The sequence below is a fragment of the Elgaria multicarinata genome, chromosome 8 (genome assembly GCF_023053635.1).
Source record: "Elgaria multicarinata webbii isolate HBS135686 ecotype San Diego chromosome 8, rElgMul1.1.pri, whole genome shotgun sequence".
NCBI classification, from domain to species: domain Eukaryota; kingdom Metazoa; phylum Chordata; class Lepidosauria; order Squamata; family Anguidae; genus Elgaria; species Elgaria multicarinata.
The window spans coordinates 51,268,292-51,288,756 of NC_086178.1; the positions used below are offsets into that span (position 1 = coordinate 51,268,292).

At 43.2% G+C, this 20,465-nt stretch overlaps 1 protein-coding gene across 1 annotated transcript in view; it reads left to right on the forward strand.

Annotated features, from left to right (window-relative positions):
• DGKG (diacylglycerol kinase gamma) overlaps positions 1–20,465 on the forward strand; it is a 134,742-nt gene that overhangs the window by 57,552 nt on the left and 56,725 nt on the right. The window contains exons 9-18 of the mRNA XM_063132328.1: positions 2,268–2,317; positions 2,971–3,045; positions 3,985–4,104; positions 7,327–7,444; positions 10,610–10,698; positions 11,421–11,537; positions 13,972–14,070; positions 17,145–17,261; positions 18,657–18,730; positions 19,807–19,881. Of these exons, the coding sequence (XP_062988398.1) occupies positions 2,268–2,317; positions 2,971–3,045; positions 3,985–4,104; positions 7,327–7,444; positions 10,610–10,698; positions 11,421–11,537; positions 13,972–14,070; positions 17,145–17,261; positions 18,657–18,730; positions 19,807–19,881 (934 nt within the window). The remainder of the gene's footprint in view (positions 1–2,267; positions 2,318–2,970; positions 3,046–3,984; positions 4,105–7,326; positions 7,445–10,609; positions 10,699–11,420; positions 11,538–13,971; positions 14,071–17,144; positions 17,262–18,656; positions 18,731–19,806; positions 19,882–20,465) is intronic.

A 20,465-nucleotide genomic window follows, 5' to 3' on the forward strand; every position in this document is an offset into this window, starting at 1 on the left:
AAAGTATAACACAGCCTTCCCCAATCTGGTGTCCTCCAGATGTTTTAGACTACAACTCCCAGCATTCCTTACCACTGGCTATGCTGGCTGAGGCTAATGGAAGTTGAAGCCTAAAACATCTAGATGGCACCAGATTGGAGAAGTGTAATAGGATTATTAATATCAATAGATGGGTTATTTTCTGAGACAAAGTTGCTCATCTCTCCCTTTATTGCCAGCACGATCCCAGTGTTGCATATAAAGTCTGAGTTGCTTTATGGGCTGAGCTGATTGTCGTGATCTGAAACAGAGTCAGGAGAATGAATGAAAATGGCTAGAAATTGTGCTATAATGATGAGGAATCAAACAGTTATCTATTTGTTTCCCTGTGCAACCCACAGAGCCAAAGTCCCGAGGAAAAAATTATGCCTGTTATACATTCCCAAAAACTATACAAGGGTGCCCTCTGCTGCCCTTGGCTTGTATTGATCAATATGAAATCCTTGATATTTAAGAATTTTGGAAGAAGCTTAAGTAAAGTCACCCTAATGATAGTTTCTTCTAAGTAGCCTACTCCATAAATATTTTCTTTGGGAATGAACTGGCATCATATGGAGCAATGGAGCAATTAAAGATGCATAATGTATGGAGAACATCGTGGTCAGAAGATGAATTTGGAACACAATTGTAGCATTAGGAACACAAGCAAAGGGTTAGTACTTGAAGCACTGAGAGCAGCAAGAAATCTATTTCAGCTGAGATTACACCATCATTAAAACAGGATCAGATAGATGTTGCCAATATCAAATTCTTCCATGGTAATTTTGCTATTACTTTTGTTGATTTTTGGTATGCCTTGTTTTTATGTATTTAGTTTTGCACATCGGATCAGCTGTTAGCCATGCTCAGGACTGGTTCCAAGTTGAGGGGGCCGTGGGCAAAGTGCACTCTGGGCAGGGGAGGGGTGGCAGCTCCATCAGTGGGCCCTTGTGGTCTTACCTAGCAGTGCAGCAGGACTGGGCAGTTGGGTCAAACTGCCATTTCAATTCCCCACAATGCATTGGAGCCAGCGTACATCACGGGTGTTGTGGCAAAATTAAATAGTGGCTAGACCCAACCACTCAGTACTGCTTGTGGTACTGTACCAGGAAAAGAAAGGAAAAGGGGGGGCTCATCCATGGACCCTGCGGGGTGTTTGGGCCCTGGCAGATGCCCAAGGATCCCACCCAAGTGTTAATACCAGCCCTGACCATGCTGACAATTCTGTTAGGTCCACTGATGACCATGTTAAAAAAAACCCAGGACATATAAAATAGGGGAAATGTTGGTTTAAGAAGGAGTTTAAGTGCATGCAAGCTTTGGAGTTCCATAGAACTCTTCAGTGGGGCCTCTCTTTTTCAAGTCAAAAAAACCCCTGACTTCACTCAATGCCGATGCATTGTGCATACCTGTGCATGACTTCCCAGGACAAATATTTTTGCCTTGATATCATTTGATGTGCTTCTTTACTGGGACGAGCCTTGCCAAGAGAGAAGTACCCAGATTCAACCTTTCCCTTGGATGAGAGGGTCCTGGGGAATGGAGGTGCATTTGTAATATTTGCTTTCATTGCAAATATACTAGCAATAGCATGAGGCAAACAGGCACTCCTCCAAGGCAGAAGAGGTTACAACAGCTGGGGTTGTTCAGTTTGGGGTGGGGGGGGGAAGGAAGCTAAGGGTAGACATGGTAGAGGTGTACAAAATTATGCATGGTGTGGAGAATGTGGATAAGGAGACATTTTTTCCTTCTCCCATAATATTAGAACTCAGGATCATCCTATGAAGCTGATTGGTGAGAGATCCAGGACAAATAAAAGGAAGCACTTCTTCACATACTGCATAGTTAAACTATGGAACTCACTACCAGAATATGTAGTGATGGCCAGCAATTTGGATGGCTTTAAAAGGGGGTTGGATAAATTCCTGGAGGAGAAGCCTATCAATGGCTGCTAGCCCTGATGGCTATGTGCTTCCTCCAGTATCCGAGGCAGTAAGCCTGTGTGCACCAGTTGCTTAGGAACATGGGTGGGAGGGTGCTGTTGCACCATGTCCTGCGTTGTTGGTCCCTGGCTGACAGCTGGTTGGCCACTGTGTGAACAGAGTATTGGATTAGATGGACGTTGTGTTAACTGGAGGGTATATTGAAGCTAGTGCTGCTGTAGAGCAGAGAAGCTGATCAATGAACTCATTGTGCCTGTGAGTGGCTGCATTTATTACAGACCTTTGCTGTTTTTTGTTCTCTTGCAGTTATGTTCCGCCTTTATGATACGGATGGCAATGGCCTCCTGGACAGCTCGGTAAGCTATCCCTCAAAGCAATGATCTCCTCAGGAAAGGGAGGACAAAACACCTTTTAAATGCCTGGGGCACTTCCTACTATAATGCTGGTCCAGTGTTGGTTTCAGGTTTCTGGGGGCCCTCAGGCAAGGCACCCTCAAGGGCCATCACTCCCTTAGTGACCCTCTCACCACCACTGTAAACAGCTGCTATTCCTCCTCATCCTGTTTCCACCACTTGCTTGCTTAACAGGCAGAGAACCAGTAAGCATGTAGGCAGTGGCATCTCACCACTGCCGTTATATTGGCCAGAGCAAGAGGGTGGTGAACACGAAGGTTACAAAGATAAAGAGGAGGAGCAACTCTAGGAGGCTGTTATCAGAGGGCCCCTGCTAGAGTGTGGGTCCTCGGCAGGTGCCCAACCATGCCTACCCTTGATGCCAGTCCTGTTCCTAGCAGCCTCCTAGCAGCCTCCAAGAACAAGGAACTGAAGCCACATATCTATATCACAGAGGAAGGAAGCAAAAAAGGCATTAATCAGACTTCATTTTAAAAATCAGATAATTTCTCTTTTTGTGCCCATATATGTTTGTGATGTCCACATATATTACTGGAAATGTATGCACAGCAACATTTTTTTCTTCCTTCCTTTTGTGGTCTTATTTCTGAACCCAGGAGCTGGATCGTATAATCAATCAGATGGTTCACGTAGCAGAATACTTGGAGTGGGACTCCACAGAACTAAGGCCGGTGAGTTTCCCTTGCATGCTGGTTTCTGCTGAGCACTGTCGGAATTAACTCATCAAGAGTGGCTTTCTGAACCCCTTGAGGAACTGCTGTTCTCCCTTGAGAGAGAAGGATGACTGATGTTGCATCACAGATATCCCTGACGATTATTAGTCACTTCAATTATGCATCTGCATATGGAGCAATCTTAGGACCCAACAGGAACTTCTCAGCTCTGAAGATCATGTCACAAAAGGGATGGAAAGTAAATAAGATTAAGAGCAAAGAGATGAATATTTGTCTTTTCATTGGTGCACCCTTTAGGAGATAATCAGGATTTTGCAAGAAGTGAGAATGCTGTCTAGTTTGGAGCGCATAAGCAGATAGTATGTGCTAGAAGAGTTTGGGGTTTTAGAGCTCTGCATTAGTCCTGGTACTGATTGTCTGTCAGGTCTTGGCTGAGCTCAAGACAGGCTCAAGAGGTCCTGGTGAAAAGAAATGAAGATCAAAAGAGCCATAGGCAGATGACTAGTCCAGGATAAACTGATGGCCAGGTCCTATCTGGAAGGCAAGGCTTTGTGGCAACTGGTTGAAATGAATTGCTCCAGCTGACTTGGATGCAAGGGCTTTAGAAGGTCTAGTATGTCTCAATTGACTTCTGGAGTCAGCAGTCAGTGTTTAGGCTATGGGGACAGCTGACTTCAACTGCCTAGAAGTCGTCTTTGACTCAGAGAGTACTATCATCTGAGTGTTGGTGACACAGGAGGTAAAGCAGTTGAGACTGGCTGCTAGTTCAACACACACACACACACACACACACACGGCTTACACACTCTTTATGTCAATGCTACACTCCATGCCATAGTACAAGGCCTCTTGCATGGTATACCCTATCAGTAAATTAGGGTGCAGTTTGGCTTGAGGGAGGATATAAGGATTTTAATTGGATTTTGCCTTCTACAGATCTTGAAAGAGATGATGGAAGAAATAGACTATGATCATGATGGAACTGTGACACTGGAAGAATGGATTCGGGGTGGCATGACCACCATACCCCTGCTGGTTCTGCTGGGCATGGAAACAGTGAGTAGCAGGCCTGACTTCAGAGAAGATAAGCCAATATAGACGGTATCTTCAAAGCATGTCCAGCAATGCCGTGAGCTCATAAAGATGCTCCTCCTTTTTCCAGGTGGATTTAAAAAGTAATAATCCAGTCTCATGCTACTTGTATTCCCCCCCACAATATTTAGTAATATTATGACCCTTCAAAATGGGAGTAGTAGTTGCAGTAACTGCTTTGTATTTAAAATATTCGTGCATATAGAAGGGAGGAGCCACATCCCTCAATGGTACAGCACAGGCTTTGCATGCAGGAGTTTATTCCCCAGCATCTCCAGGTAGGGCTGTAAAACTTCCTGCCTGAAACCCTTGAGTGCTGCTGACAGTCTGTGTCGACAATACTAAGCTAGATGGACTCAGTATAAAGCAGCTTCCTATGTTTATAGGTGCAATTGTTGAGGCACATCTCCTGCTCAAAGCTCATTGAGGTGAATAGGAGTTGCACAAAAGAAGTATAAACTAAGGGCAAGGAAAAGGAAAAGGAGGAGGAGGAGGAGGAGGAGGAGGAGGAGGAGGAGGAGGAGGAGGAGGAAGAGATTTTATACAGCTTCTGGCAGAGATAGCACCATGTGAGGGCGCCACAACTCCAAAAGCCAGATTCCCCAATAACTTTCTTTTTAACAGTTTTCTAAAAATAAGAAAACTAATGCGCTCTGCTATCTGCACAGCATTCAAGAAGCTCATTAACTGACTTGTGCAAAATTATAACAAGAATGCAAGAAGGATGCAAATGTAGCCAAATTTATTTAGAATTTAAACTAAAGATAAACCTAACGTTAAACCTAATGAGATTATCTGGATCGTGGACTGTTTATAATTTTGTTAAAAATGAGTCCACCTTCAAGACTCCGCTCCTCCCACTCCTGGCCCCCTGATAGTTCAATCCCCACCCACCCCTCTCTCTCTCTCTCTCTCTCTCTCTCTCTCTCTCTCTCTCTCTCTCTCTCACACACACACACACACACACACACACACACCCCAAATTCACTTCCTGGGGGAAACCATGCCTGGGACACCAAGAGCAGGAGACTTTTACTTTCCTCCAGCTTTATAATCCTGTGATCCAGGAGTCCCAGCTTTAGCAGCCTAGAGGCAATTCGTTTGTCAATTCTGTTTGGAGAGATTACCTGATGCTCTTGTTTCCTCTTGTTTGGTCTGACAAAGTTTTATCAGCCTGGGGGTAGGGACTCCTGTGTCATGACAAGAGCTTAAATGTTTGGAAAGACCGGGCACCAGTCCACCATGACAAAATGTTTATATGTTGCTCACTCTGTAAGGGGGTGTATGAAGTCAGCTATTTGGTAAAAAAAAAATTAGTTGCTAAGCAGAGTGGTACTTTGCAAGTGTAGATGCTACATATGTGGGAGTGCATGACATTAAAAAAAGCACTTTGAGGAATCCATTTTCACACAGATCTTGTTACATACGCAAAGGAATAGCTTTTATGAGTTGGAGGTGAGAGATTTGATTTGCTACTGGGAAGCATCCACACATACCAACCACCACCATCATTCAGAAAGTAATATTTGAAATCATACCACACACACACACACCTGTACTAAAGGACTCCTAGGTTTCCTCCTTCTAGTTGCATTCATGGAGTCTTATTTACTCACCCTATTCTCATTTGAACCTACTCCTGCAGTTGATATCTTTTTCAGTAACTATGGTACAGCTCCAACTGCCCATAATGCACACATTCATTTTTGCTGTCCCATTATGGTCTCTGATGAAACAGCTTTTGCATTATTAAAAAACCTGCAAAACCTGTTTGACCAGACTGTAGGAGAGTAGAAAAAACTGATGTGTGTACTACAGACAAAGATGGCTCTATCATACTACCTTCAAGTTGCTGAAAAATATAATTCCAATGGGACACTCAAGAAGGGGGGGCTTTGTATTTGCTTTTTTCCCCTAATGACTGCACCACATTAATCCAATGATTTAGATAATTATTCACCATGACTCCAAGATCTTTCTCTTGCTTGTTAATATAATTTGAATATGATATGTTTTTGTAGGAGTTGGGATTGATTGAGTTTCATAGTCCATTCATTCATTACGTTACATTTCTATACCGCCCAGTAGTCAAAGCTCTCTTAGAGCACATCCGATGCGTATTTAAACAGAAAAAAGCTCCTGCAACTCCCAGCGTTCTCCAGCTAGCCATGCTGGCTAGGGAAGGCTAGGAGTTGTAGGACTTTTTCTGTTTAAACGTGCATAGGATGTCCTACAATGGTGTGTGTGTGTGTGTGTGTTTAATGAGATGTAATACCCTCCCTTGACGTTGTATTACTCATTGATGACACTGTAATCCTATGGATGTCTATGCGGAAGTAGGACCCATTGAGTTTAATGGGGTTTACTCCCAGCCAATAGAACTTTCTTTTCTATGCCAAAGCCGGTTATCTTCTTGTTTTCTTCTTCTTTCAGTTAAAGGATTTGTGAAGACCCAACTATAGCATATCAACAGGATCATTCTTAAACATTTTCTAAGTGGCAACCTCAAAAATGTCAGTAGGCTATTGAGGCTCTAAATGAGTGAATTCAGACAACCAGTTTACAGATAGTTCACAGGGCAATTAAGTTCATCAACAGTTAAAAAGGGTATCTGAAGAAAGGTATTGAAAGCTTCAGAATGACCATGACAGCAGCTTGACAAAGATGATCATGTGATGACATCAGTTGACATGGGTTCAAAAACAGGCTAGAGGTATGGGGAATATAGGCAGTAAGCCTATATGCACCAGTTGCTGGGGAACATGGGCGGGAGGAGGGAGCTGTTGCTCCGTGTCCTGCTTTGTGGGTCCCTCGTTAACAGCTGGTTGGCCACTGTGTGAACAGAGTGCTGGACTAGATGGACCCTTGGTCTGATCCAGCATGGCTCTTCTTACGTTCTTTTAGAATAACTTAAAATACAACTTTATATGAAGGAGCCTCTAAGAATCTCTTTTGCAGCAACCTACAGGCCTTTGGAACTGCCCAAGTCATGTGACTTTAGGGCAAGTCCTCAAATTACCAACTCCTTAAGACTAAGGGAATGTCACTAATGTATAAACTCTGTCATTACACATGTGAAAGACATGTTTGTGTGAACCTACTCCAGGAGACGGAACTGGACACCATGCATTCTGGCTCTACTCTGTGCCTTTGACTGAGTCTTAATGGGCTTTTTTCTCCCTCCAGAATGTAAAGGATGATGGGCAGCATGCCTGGAGGCTGAAGCACTTCAAGAAGCCTGCCTACTGCAACTTTTGCCGCACTATGCTGCTGGGAGTCAGGAAGCAAGGCTTGTGCTGCTCCTGTAAGTGTCTGCATGTACCACATACACCAGCCTAGTGAGCTTTAACCCTGACCCTGACTTGTAGCCCTAAGGATGCCTTGGCTGTTACCTGTATGAGAGTGAGCTGGAGCCAATTGTGTCACACTCTCCAAGGCAGATGGGCAGGAGAATTTCTCGGGAGTTTGGTTTTGTTCCATTTTAATCCTAAAACAGGATGAGCTAGGCTTTCATAAAGGAATGGGGAACATATGGCCCTCCAGATGTTGTTGGATTGCAACTCCCATTATCCTTAGCAAGCACAGCCAATGGTGAGAGATGGTGGGAGTTGCAGTCCAACAACATCTGGAAGGCCACATGTTCCCCAACTCAGGTTTCGTATTTTCCTGATGTCCAGCTGGACATCAGGAAAAACTTCCTGACTGTTAGAGCAGTACGACAATGGAACCAGTTACCTAGGGAGGTCGTGGGCTCTCCCACACTAGAGGCATTCAAGAGGCAGCTGGACAACCATCTGTCAGGGATGCTTTAGGGTGGATTCCTGCATTGAGCGGGGGGTTGGACTCAATGGCCTTGTAAGCCCCTTCCAACTCTGCTATTCTATGATTCTATGATTCTTATTTACTTCTAGTAGGTTCCTCATTCTGGTAAGTTTAGGCCCTTTTTAGCTGTTTCATAGAGGTCTATCAATGGAACCTAGTCATCGTGGCTCTATTTTGCCTCCAATATCAGAGCCAATATGCCTCTCAATACTACTTGCTGGGAAACACGAGTGGGAGAGTGCTGTTGCTCCCATGTCCTTCTGTAGGCTATAGGTATCTGGTTGGCCATTGTGGAAACAGAATGCTGGACCAGATAGGATCGCTTTCTCTAGCCTGGTACCCTCCAGATATGCCTTCCGCAACTTGGTGCCCTGCAGATGGCAATGCTGACTGCGAGTGATGTGACTTGTACTGTAACACATCTGGACGGCATGTCTGGGTTGGGAAAGACTGCCTTTGGTTTGATCAAGCCCAGCTCTTCATATTTCCTTAGTTTTCAGAAGTGATGGTACAAATGAACCACAATACTTTACACAGTTTCTTTTAAAAAGAAAAAGCAAGTGATATCCTTTCCTGGAGTTCAAATCAGCCTAATAGTGACAAAGTCAATCATCTTGTGCTCCCAAAGCCCCCCATCCCCATGGCTGCTGCTATGCACTGCAGGCATTCTCAACATTTTCTTGATGGCTGGAGCCAAAGATGTTCAGATTTTAAGAACTTTTACTCAGTAGCTCAATTTACTGCACTGTTACTCAATGATCAACCATTAGAAGTCTTCTGGAGACTCAAAATGTGAGACTGGCTGCAGTTAAGCAGCCTCATTTGGACACAGCTTCCAGTGAAATCCATGTGACAGATTCATAAGTATGTTTGTCTAGAATTGGGGCATTAGAATAATTCTTCATAATAAAACCAGAGTTGTGTGTTTAAAGTCCAAACTTTGTGTCCACCTTATTATTGACAGGGTTTCTATACTGCTTTTCAGCAGCTGCTTCCAAAGTGATATAAAAACAATGAAATAAATGAAACATTTTAAAACCACAGGCCAACAATTAATATAAAATGCAAATTGTAAAAGCACATAGGAAGGAGAATCTTCCAAAATGTAGATTGAAATAGAATTGGCCTTACCTGCTTTCAGAATGGCATAGAAGAAAGAGTTAAATGAACCAACACATAACAGAGAGTTTCAAAACTATGGGGCAGTAACCCAGGAAGTCCAGCTGCCATTCAGGTGGAATGAAGCCAGGCTTCATTGGTAGGGATGGGGTGAAATTCGTTTCATTCACATTTTAATACAAGCTGACCTAATTTGTACTTCTTAAACTAGTGTGTGAACCAGAACACAATTACCCTTCAGTTTTTGCTCATCTCCCAATTTTTGTGACATGGTTCCCGAACCAAAAATTAGGGAAACTGCATACAGACACAGAGGAAATTGAATATAAAATACATATTAAATGTTGCACACGTGAAAATGCACACCAAAATGCACACAAATTTTCATGCAAATTTTCATGCATTTTTTTAAAAGTTGGAAACTGATGTGGAAACGAGATGGAACAAGTTGTACTTGGAGAGGGGGAATAGAAAAAAAACAGATTCGTTCATCCCTAATTTTAAACTTTAGGGAGGTCCATTGGGGAGGCAGTGTTCCCTGAGACATCAGGTCCCCCCTGTAATGGACAGTGATTGTGGACCATTACTTTTTATTTTAAATGCAAATATTTTTCCTGTAGTTCTAGACAAGCATGGTTTTTATTTTCATATAGCGTCTGAGTATCACCTCTTCTGGTTCACTCCGTATACTTCACACATTATGACAGGGATAGGCAGCCTGCTGCTCTCCAGATAGTTTAGACTATTTATTTATTTATTTATTTATTTATTTATTTATTTATTTATTTACTACATTTTTATACCACCCAATAGCCGAAGCTCTCTGGGCGGTTCACAAAATTTTGGACTAAAATTCCAATAAGCCCCAGACAGCATGGCCAATAGTAATGGATTATGGGAGCTGTAGACCAAAATACCTGGAGGACACTGGGTTTGCCTACCCCGGCATTATGGTGTTGAGTACCTTGTAGACATTTCAGGCTTTTAAAAGAGGTTTATAGTGTGATCTTTTACTTATCCACTCAGAAGTAAACCCCACTGAGTTTAATAGGACATACTGTGTTAAGTGTGAATAAGATTGTAGCTTGTAGGCACCCAACCTTCAATATTTTTTTTGCTGATGGGAGACTGAGAATGGAAGGTGACAAAGGCAAGGCTACCCAGTGAGTCTATATAACTCAGCTGCATTTTGAACCCATCGGCTGAACACTCCAATTTATTTATTTTCATTTATTTAAAGTATTTCTAGGCCCAAGCTGAGTCCTATGCCATAGATTAAGATAGTAGATCACCTATCTGGGAAATATATTTTAATTATATATGTCACAATATGTTATTGTGAACCACCCAGAGAGGTTCAGCTATTGGGCGGTATAAAAATGTAATAAATAAATAAGTAAATAAAATCTCAAACAGGTACGTGGAATCTAGGGTTAACCAGTCAGTCCTGCCAAATAACTAGAAACTGTTTACCTCAAATGGGGATGGGTGGATGTAGAGCTGCTGCCTCTCTCCTTTTCCTTTACAGTTTGTAAATACACAGTCCATGAAAGATGCGTATCCAAAGAAATTGTCCCCTGCATCAGCACTTACGTGAAATCCAAGAGAAATACAAATGTAAGTGAGGCTTTTATGAATAAGTAGTGCATGCATTCACTCACTGATAATCTTCCATTTGTCCCAGCCTGCCTGTAGTGCAGAACAGGCTAGTAGCATTATTAACAGCACTAAAAAGGTACCTTTGTAGGCAATCACTTCACTGGGTTGCCATGCTTCTGGTATAGTGCATAAATGCCAAACTGTAAAGAGAGGGATCAGCTTTCTGGACGCAAGTTGCACAGAAGTGTGATCACATCTGCACAGGAGTTATACAAGCAGATGCCCAACAGCAAAGCACCCTATCGCCAATCTCTGGCACAAAACACCTGCCTTCTTGGGACTCCTCTGTTCCAGAACCCCCAGATTATGGATAAAAACATCTGTTTGCAGGCTGGGTATCATTAGTTTCATTTTGGTATCTTAGGTAAATTGAAGCCTGTGTTAGAACTCTAGCTGGGTTGGTATTCAGATGGTAAGGGATGGATCGAAAAACATTAGCTAACATTGCAACAAGGACCAAGAGCTGCACTGAATCAGAGATGACAGGTCAAGACAAAGTAGAAACAGAAACTTGCCCAATCCTTCATTCATCCCAAACATCAAAGAATATCTTGAAACATTTGAATGAATTTGATTCTGATGCACGCTCAGGATTGTTTCTTCGTCTTTTTGCCTGGGAGTACCATTTAGCATATGAATTTCTTTTCCAGCATGGATTATCTTGTCTCATGCATTTTTAGGTTATGCAGCACACGTGGATTGAGGGGAACTCCCCGGCCAAGTGTGACCGATGCCATAAAAGCATCAAATGCTACCAGGGCATTACCGGACTGCATTGTGCATGGTGCCAAATCACAGTGAGTACGTGAAGAGAGTGTGGTGTTATTTTTACCAAAAGATACTGGAAGGCTACCTGTTCAAGGCAAGTCACCTCATATGTAGGGATGTTGGAAGAATCCAGTTGGGGGATGGAGCTCAATGGCCTTTCATCGACTTGGTCCCCTAGACTCCATTCTGCCAGCTGGCAGGATTTCCGTAAATTATTATTTTTTTGTGCAAAAAGATTTGCACAGATTACATGTGCAAGTTGTGGAAATTATGGCTGAGACTCCCCAAAAATTGTTCAACGAGTCCCCAGAACTCGGGGAAACCACATAGCTTGGCTCGCAAAAGCAAGCCAAGTAGGCTGCACTGCAGAAGTCTAAAAGGGCCAGATTTCCCAGCAATGGACACCCATGTGTTAGCAGGCCAGTTCTGTTCTGTGTTGGTAATACTCATCACATGCCTGTTAATAAATAAGAAATAAAGAATATTGTTGCATTCCTTGTTTCATCTCCTGATCATGAAAATAAGCATAACACAGAATGCTTGTGAGAAGCCCTGGAACATGACTGGACTTTGTTGCCTGCTTAATCAAGCCACAGGATCAAACACAAAGGGCATTTATGGAAGTCACACCTTTATCCATCAACTGTTTTATGGCGTTCACTCTGACAAATATAGGGGAAATCTTTATGAGAGAAAATATACATTATGTGATCTTCAGAAGACCTCAATGACAAGACTGGCTTCCTCAAGAAGCTCATCCAGGATCTGATGATGTGACACATCACCACTATTGGAATCACAACAACTAATCTTCCATGAGCCCCATTATGGCATGAAGATGAGGCATGTGGGACATCTTGTTCCATGGTTCCTGGAGACATTTCATCCTGGCTCTGTGTGGGTAGATGTGTCAGTTGGTACTGCATGCTCCAAGCACAGGAAGAGAGGGTTTGTCAGGGCTGCAGATATTAGTAGCAGGGAGGATAGATGTTTGTGAGAACAGGGTTTGTTTATTTCAGTTTTGTTTTCACGTTTTTCTGTTCTTACATACAGTCCCAAAACAGCAGTCTCAAATCCAGGCACTTTATAGGGCCATGTGCCCTTCGACCACTCTGGGCCATGTGATGTTCGCATGGTTATGTTGGGAGACACAGAAGTAGCATCCCATGTGCCCAAGTTCTTCTGGAGCCCCTGCACATTGGAACTTAATTCTTGTGCTCTTCTAAAAGTACAAAGCTGAACAACTGACTTTGTTTTGATGCCAGGGGAGTTTCATTCTTCTAGTGAAGCACCTTTCGGCCAGGCTTCCTCAACCTGGTGTCCCCACCCCATGTGTTGGAGAATGGGGGATTATGGGAATTGTAGTCCAGGACAACTGTAAGGCAGTGTTTCTCAACCTTTTTCTGACCGTGGTCCCCTTCCGACCTTGTTTCCTTCCTGTGGCCCCCCTGTCCTACCAGTAGAAAGGTAGCTATTTAAATGTTTTGTTTGTAAATAGAACATGTTTTATTTATAATTTTTATAATTTATACAAAATACAATTACATAAAAAATTATACTTTAAGTATTTCTCGATCAATGTGATCCTTGTGCTTGATGACCAGAAACAAGCTTTTTTATATCCGGTTCTATTGCTGTGAAGGATAACCGAAGATCACCTCTGTCCATTATGTTAAGGCGATTCCACGTTAGCCTGAGTAAATAATTCACATGACTGAAACCTGATTCTACCAAATATGAAGTAGGAAATGCCATGAAAAACAATTTTGCTTTATCCTAAAACTGTGGAAACTTTTTAGATATTGTAAAAAGGGTGTGCGTGGCAATCCATCCACTGAGAAGCACAGTCACTTCTCTGTTTTCTATTTTCTTCGCTTCTCTGTTTTCTGTTTTCTTTTCTCAGTAACTTCTCTGTTTTCTTCACTTCTCACTTCCCTCTGTGGCCCCCTAGTCTCATGCTGTGGCCCCCCATTTACGCAATTTTCACCTGTGGCCCCCTTGGAATACCCTGGGGGGGCCCAGGGGGACATATGGCCCCCGGTTGAGAAACGCTGCTGTAAGGGACCAAGTTGATGGAAGCTGCCTTAGCTTTTCCTTAACAATGATGGGGACTAGCATGACAAGGAATTAACACACACACACACACTCAAAGGGAAGCCATTGCTTTTCTGGGATAGGAACACTAAAAGCCACTTGACCAACGGAGGAGGCCATTCTCTGCTAGGTCAGGGATGCTTTAGGGTGGATTCCTGCATTGAACAGGTGGTTGGACTCGATGGTTTTGTAGGCCTCTTCCAACTCTGCTATTCTATGATTCTATGAAATATGCCTTGCAGGCTGCTGCTGATTTTTCCTGTCCATGACAGAGGGGAGTATGTAAATTGTAAACTAAACTTAGAAGATGGTAAATCTTGTGGAGGGAGAGTAGCACATACTCACACACCTCTTTCTCTCCTCTTCCAGCTTCACAACAAATGTGCCTCTCATGTGAAACCTGAGTGTGATGGTGGGCAGCTCAAGGACCACATCTTACTGCCTTCCCACATCTGCCCAGTGGTTCTGGTAAATGGCTCCTATGAAATTGAGTTCATAACTGGTGTTTGCTGCCTCACTGCTCATGACAACTAGATGATACTCTCTCAAAAACACACGTTCTTATTTCAAACCTACCGAAACTGACTTCGGTAACTTCAAACCAAGGCTGTTTCCTACAGCACCTCTAGAGAATGCATTGTCTGCTTGTTATTAGAGAGCTGGTGTTTCCCTAAGGAGTGAAATTGACTGGATGAGAAACTATCTGCAGTAGGGGCTAATCAATTTCACATCCCTCTACTGCACCTCTCCACTCCTTCATTACATGTATAAGGCTTTCAAATGACCGATGCTGGAATGATGCTTGCTATAAGGGGAAATCACTCTGGTTGTTCCAGATAATCATTTGTATACTACCTTAGGCTTTATTAGAATGTAAGCCTATGCGGCAGGGTCTTGCTATTTATTGTTTTACTCTGTACAGCACCATGTACATTAATGGTGCTATATAAATAAATAATAATAATAATAATACTATAGAAAAGAGTATTATTATTCCTCCACTTTTGGAGCCACATCTCAGGTTGCTTTTTTTTTAAAAAAAGCATTAATATAGGTATAGATATATGATTAACCCTTCATTGTTCAATGAAAGGTTAATCATATATATACTAATACTAATTTGAGATTTCCCATGCTCATGCTTATGTAGCCAAAACTGCATCACGCACTCACAGGAGAGAGGTATTGGTAGACTCTGGGTAACCCCGAGGTTCACAGAATTCGTTGGCACAGAATGTTGAGTGAGTGATGGGGGACTGGGGGAGCTGGCAACTGGGTGGGAAGGTGGAATACAATGGAATGGCTGGAACAGGAGGACAGAGACACATAGATATATAGAAAGTGTAGAAAGAACCATTGTCTGGATAGGTCATTTCCTGATTCAAACCAAGAAGCTATATTTAAATGTCCTCACAAACGCAATTGAGAAATTCCCCATAGAAATCAATGGAGAAATCCAAGATTATAATGTAGCTGGATTGGGTACCAATGTGCCCATCCAACTTCCACCCCCCCCCCCAAAAAAAACCTTTCTTTTTGTTTGTTTTGGAAGAGGCCTGCGCTTCCTGGAATCCTCCTTCAATTCTTTTTTTTAAACTCTTACTTGGCTTCTCCCTGTGTGGGAGGAGAGCAGCAGCCATTCAGCTCCCTGGCCCGCCCCCTTCCCCCTGTCTGGGCAGATGACAACCAATCAGGGTTCCGCATCTGCTCAGACACGCCTTGAAAGCAGCTCTGAAGCAAGGTGATGGACGGGATGAAAATGCGCATCTGCACCTTGCTGAAAGGAAAAAGTCAGGGTAAGTGACTGACTTTTTTTAAGTGGAGCTTTGGGCGTTTTCCCCTGGATGTCTTCGCAATGGCGTCTGCGTCATGTAGATGACCTTCTGCCACTCCGAATCCACCCCAGGGCAAATCCTTTGTCAAGACCAGCCCTTGCTTGAAGTGAAGAGAGTAGCTTATAATGGTTTTATCTATTGCTTTAATCCTCAAATTGCAGGTGGACTGAAGGAGTTCTATACAACAACCCTGCAGTGTAGTTCACTGTTATACCCCTGTTTTATGTTGGAGGACTGCACTGAGAGCAAGTAGGTTACAGCAGCTTGGCAACATCATCCACTGTTATAATTCTAGGCCAGAAATGGATTTAAATTGCCCTCACAGGCCTCCTTCCAGGCCAAACCAAGCACTTAATTGCATGCAGAAGCCTCATGCTCTATTGACTTGCATGCTCACTGGATGCATTTTTAAAGAATAATTTATTTATTTTTAAAATTAAAATTGCATCCAAGGAAATAGCCAAGTTAGAGCAGGGACTCCTGTCTTTGATGCTAACTTTGATTGTTCAACTCCTTCAGCACAGACTCAGATATTACACACACACACACACCAGGGATTTACAACCACAATTTGTTTTTAATATAAATATTTTGGATTCATTTTCAGGTGGCTTTAAAACACCACAGATACTGCACTAGTGTGTTAAACTCATGATGCAGAAGTTCCTTTTTCAAAAAGAGTGCAAGCATAAGAGTTTTCTCAGCTGTGGAGATGGCAGGACTTGGTAGTTAATGTAAATCTTGGAAGAGGGTCAACTTGGCAAGCGAGTCAAGTATTGAACTATGGAGCCATCATGGTGTACACAACTTCAAGCCAGTTTTGGAGTGATTGATTTGGGGCTTCAGTATCATTCAGTGAAGTTCATGCAATGAGATGTATTACTGAGGGTTTATCTATCTATGTGTATTCTGTGTTGTTTCATAGACAGCATTTTAGTTCAAATGTTTTATATCTTATTAACTCTTGGGGTACTTCCAAGCAGGGCTTTTATGTTGCAGTTACCCTGCATCATTAATGGAATTTTAGGGGGGTCCAGATAATGATGTCTTCCATTTATAACCCTTCCATGTTTTCCCACTGCTTCTTCCATAATTTTCTTACCAGGAAAAAGAAAAGTTAAGAAGAAAGTCAGAAGGGCTGTACATTGCCTTTGGACTGATGGCTGTAGGAGCCCTCCATCTGGAAGTACCCCTGGTGTTTCATGGTCTTTTAGGGTGCAATCCTATGCATGTTTAGACAGAAGAAAGCCCTACCACTCCCAGCATTCCCCACCTAGCCTTTAGTTGTTAGAAAGTATAGGCACTTGTCTTGCCTTCCAGCTTTCCTGTACCTTCTATATTTACCCGAGGTTATTCAATATCCAGAATTCATGATCAATGCAACTGCAGCGATAGTGGCAAGGAGAGCCTGGAAGACTGAAAGCATCTTCTTCAAAAAATGTTAGGCCCTAGTTAGAAGACCGTGGTGCCAGCACAAAGCATGGTGAAAAAGTAGCAAGAAAGAGCACAGACCTATGTGTTTAGACCTATTGGCTGGGGAATACTGGGGGTTGTAGTACTTTTTGCTATCTAAACATGCATAGGATTGTTAATCATTGCAGTTAGGAATCCATCATTTTCCTTTGGCTTATATTGTCAGCATTTCCTTCCTATTTTCTGGCTTTCGTCCATACTTCTAAGTCTTGATGCATTTTCCCTGTTCCAAAGGATAGGCAATCCCACCCAAGAAGATCAGACAGTGAATCACCATCCAGCACCACCCCAGATGAAACAAACCTGACCTTCAGATTCAGCACCACCACTGTAGACGGACATGGGCTGCAGGTAGGCGGCTCAGAGCTGCTTTTCTCTCACACATATGCCTGATTGTGTGCACACTTTGGGAATGCATTTTGTTCATCATCCCTGAATTGCAGGCGAGTTGTGGAGAAAGACATATGAGGAAAAAGACGGCAATGTTTACTACTCTCCCCAGGAAGCCAGTCCTGGGATAAACTTCGGTTGACTGAAGTGGGCATCCTGGTTAACAGGTTAACGCTAGAATGAATTCTCCTACAGCAGTGATGGGGAATGTGTGGCCCTCCAGATGTTATTGGACTGCAGCTCCCATCAGCCCTAGCCAGCATAGCCAATAGTGAGGGAATGATGGAAATTTCAGTCCAACAACATCTGGAGGGCCACATCCCTGTCCAACCATTTCCGTTGCCTTACTGCTCTCCCCTTTCCTTTTTAAAAAGATGGTTATGTCACAGAAGTGATGCTTGCAGATGTTTTGCTGGGCTAATATTGAGCTTCATCCTACGTACCTGTTTCCCTCGAATTATCCCCTACAGCTCTAAGCTGTCGCTGTTGTTGTTGTTGTTGCTACCAGGCGGCTAGATCCTTTGCATACCAGGAAATGAGTTTAAGGAGGGAAATGTAAAAAAATCATTAAAAAATCAGTGGATGACCCAATCCAATTCAAATTTGGTATGCTTAAAGCTCTCCTTAATATCTATTACTGTGCCAATTTTGATGTCTTTATCTTTAAAGCTTACGCAGATGTAAGCATTTGTTTAATTTTTCTTCAAATCCTGCTCCTGCTCCCCAGCGGCCGCTCGGAAAACAACAAATGATACACTTGAAAACTAGTAGCAAATATTGCACTTCCTTTGGTTAAGAAGCGCAATTAAAGCAGGATGCATGGGAGTACTTCACAATAAAAGCAGATTATAAGCTGGAAAACTTCGGAGTCCTTTGCACGCAATTCACAGTGATTGCACAGTATAACGCTGGTGTGATAAAGCTCATTGTCTCAGTAATGTCTGCCATGTCATTTAAAGAGTTTTCTTGTCTAGGCATATATTAGGAAGAGTGCAAGAGGACATGCACAGGCATTACTGAGTCAAAGGATATAGCTAATATACAGTGTGCGGCGCACAGCCTCTGTGGCCAGTATGCTGCAAGGCAATATGCAGAATGGGTGTGGATTTATTTATTTATTTATTTATTTATTACATTTCTATACTGCCCAATAGCCGGAGCTATAATAGGTGCACAGATTGTGGTTCCCAGCCTTCCTCCATGGCACTAGAGTCTACTGACCCAACACTTTGCCCGTTGCTTGCCTTACTTCCTCTGCCACAGTGCCGCATGACTCATTTCCCCCCATTCTGCATGAATGATGTTTTGTACTCTGTACAAGGAGGTTCCTTGTTTGATTTCCAATTTGCTCTGCAGATTACCCCTAAGCCTGGAACACATCCACTGTTGGTGTTTGTGAACCCCAAGAGTGGAGGGAGGCAAGGAGAAAGGTATGTTTCCCCTTGTTCCTATAGAAAAATTGTACCTTCCCAAGATACAGATTTTGGTGCCGTAAATGTGCTATTGCTGATCATTGTAGGTAGTCTAAGCATCTTCCCTCGAGGATGTGCTCCTGTAGCAGAACTACCATATTTTCCCCTGTACTCAAAACTGCAATACTGTATTGCTTGGAAAATACAGTTCTTAAAGCCCACGCCAGTGTAACATGTGGTTGTGAGTCTGTCACCAATGCCTATTGGCAAGCGTCTGGGTCATTGCCATTCCTTTGCTTGGTAAGAATGGCTGTAGCTCAAAGTACTTAGGAAGCATACATCGCAGGAGGGAGCTCAGGACAAGGAGGAAGGCACAGGTGCTATAATGCAGTGAACATTCATCCCAAAGCATCTCTGGGGCCAAAATATTTGTGATGTTTGTCCTGTCATTTGGTCTTTTGTAGCTGTATGAAGTGCCTACACTGAAATGGTGTGGGCGGAAGGTTTTAACCTTTTGTTCTTGGTGTGGTCCTGACTAGAATGGGGAGCGGTGTTGGTGCCAGCAATCCGTGATAGGAGGGAAACTACCATTGGGGCCTATGGGAGCTTTCCTCCCATTGTGAATGGCAGATGTGAGGGGCGGGATTATCTCTGATCAGGACTGCACCAAGAACAAGGTGTTAAAACCCTCCTCCTCCCATGCCATGTTTCCACTCTGGCTCAACCACCACCACTGCCCCAAGCTAGCTAGTTGGGAAAGAAAAAACAGCTACACAGGACCAAACGGCATTTGACCCTCGGGTTGCTGGGTAACCCAGATATGCTACTAGGACCTTCCATAGAACAAATCACCATGCCACTGCACTAAATGCTCTTGGGGAGGTCAGAAGAATTCCCTCACATCTGGAAGACTGGTTGTGGCAATCAAATACATGGTTTCTGTTCCTGGCAAACAGCATTTGCTATGCTTATGGAGTTGCCATGGTCAAGGTGGGGGGGGGAGCGGGGAGCCACTGACCCTGAGAAAGAGAAATCCTCTGCCTCGGCTCTCATTTTTAGGGGCCATCACTTCTTGTTTTTCTTACTCACTTTAGGGTTCATCGGAAATTCCATTATCTACTCAACCCCAGACAAGTTTACAACCTGGACCGAGGGGGACCCACTCCTGGGTATTGAAACTCATTGCTCAACATATAGACCATGCCCATCCTCCTCCATGCTTCCTCTTTGCTATTCTCCTCTCCTCTTCTCTTCGTCATCGTCCTCCTCCTCCTCCTGCTTTCTCTCTCCAATTTCCTTTTCCACCTCCCTCTCTACAGAGGCTTATTAACATGCCTTTTAGACTGAGAAATTCAGCCTGCTGCCAGCTCTTAAAAGTATGTATGTAGCCAGTGCTGGAATTTATGATCTTTACCATGTCTGTCTTACTGAAATCAACCTTTGGGCTCTTGGGTATCTATAGACATGTGGAGGAAGACAGGTGGATGTTACACCAGAAAACAAATAATACAACCCAACAACATTGATTTGCAACTAAGCCCTGTTGTGTTGCCTTCAGAGGGATGTAGGTGCAATTAACTTTGGCTGGACTGTGCCCAAAGTTTTTACAAGAAAGTTCCGTGAGCAGGAGCAAGCAGAAATCTGTTCTCCTCCATGTAGATTTTTCCAGCAAACTGGATTTTGCATTCACAGTAAATATTTGCAATGTATTTCTTTATGGGCATTCCTCTGGAATGGGCCCTGCATGCTTTCC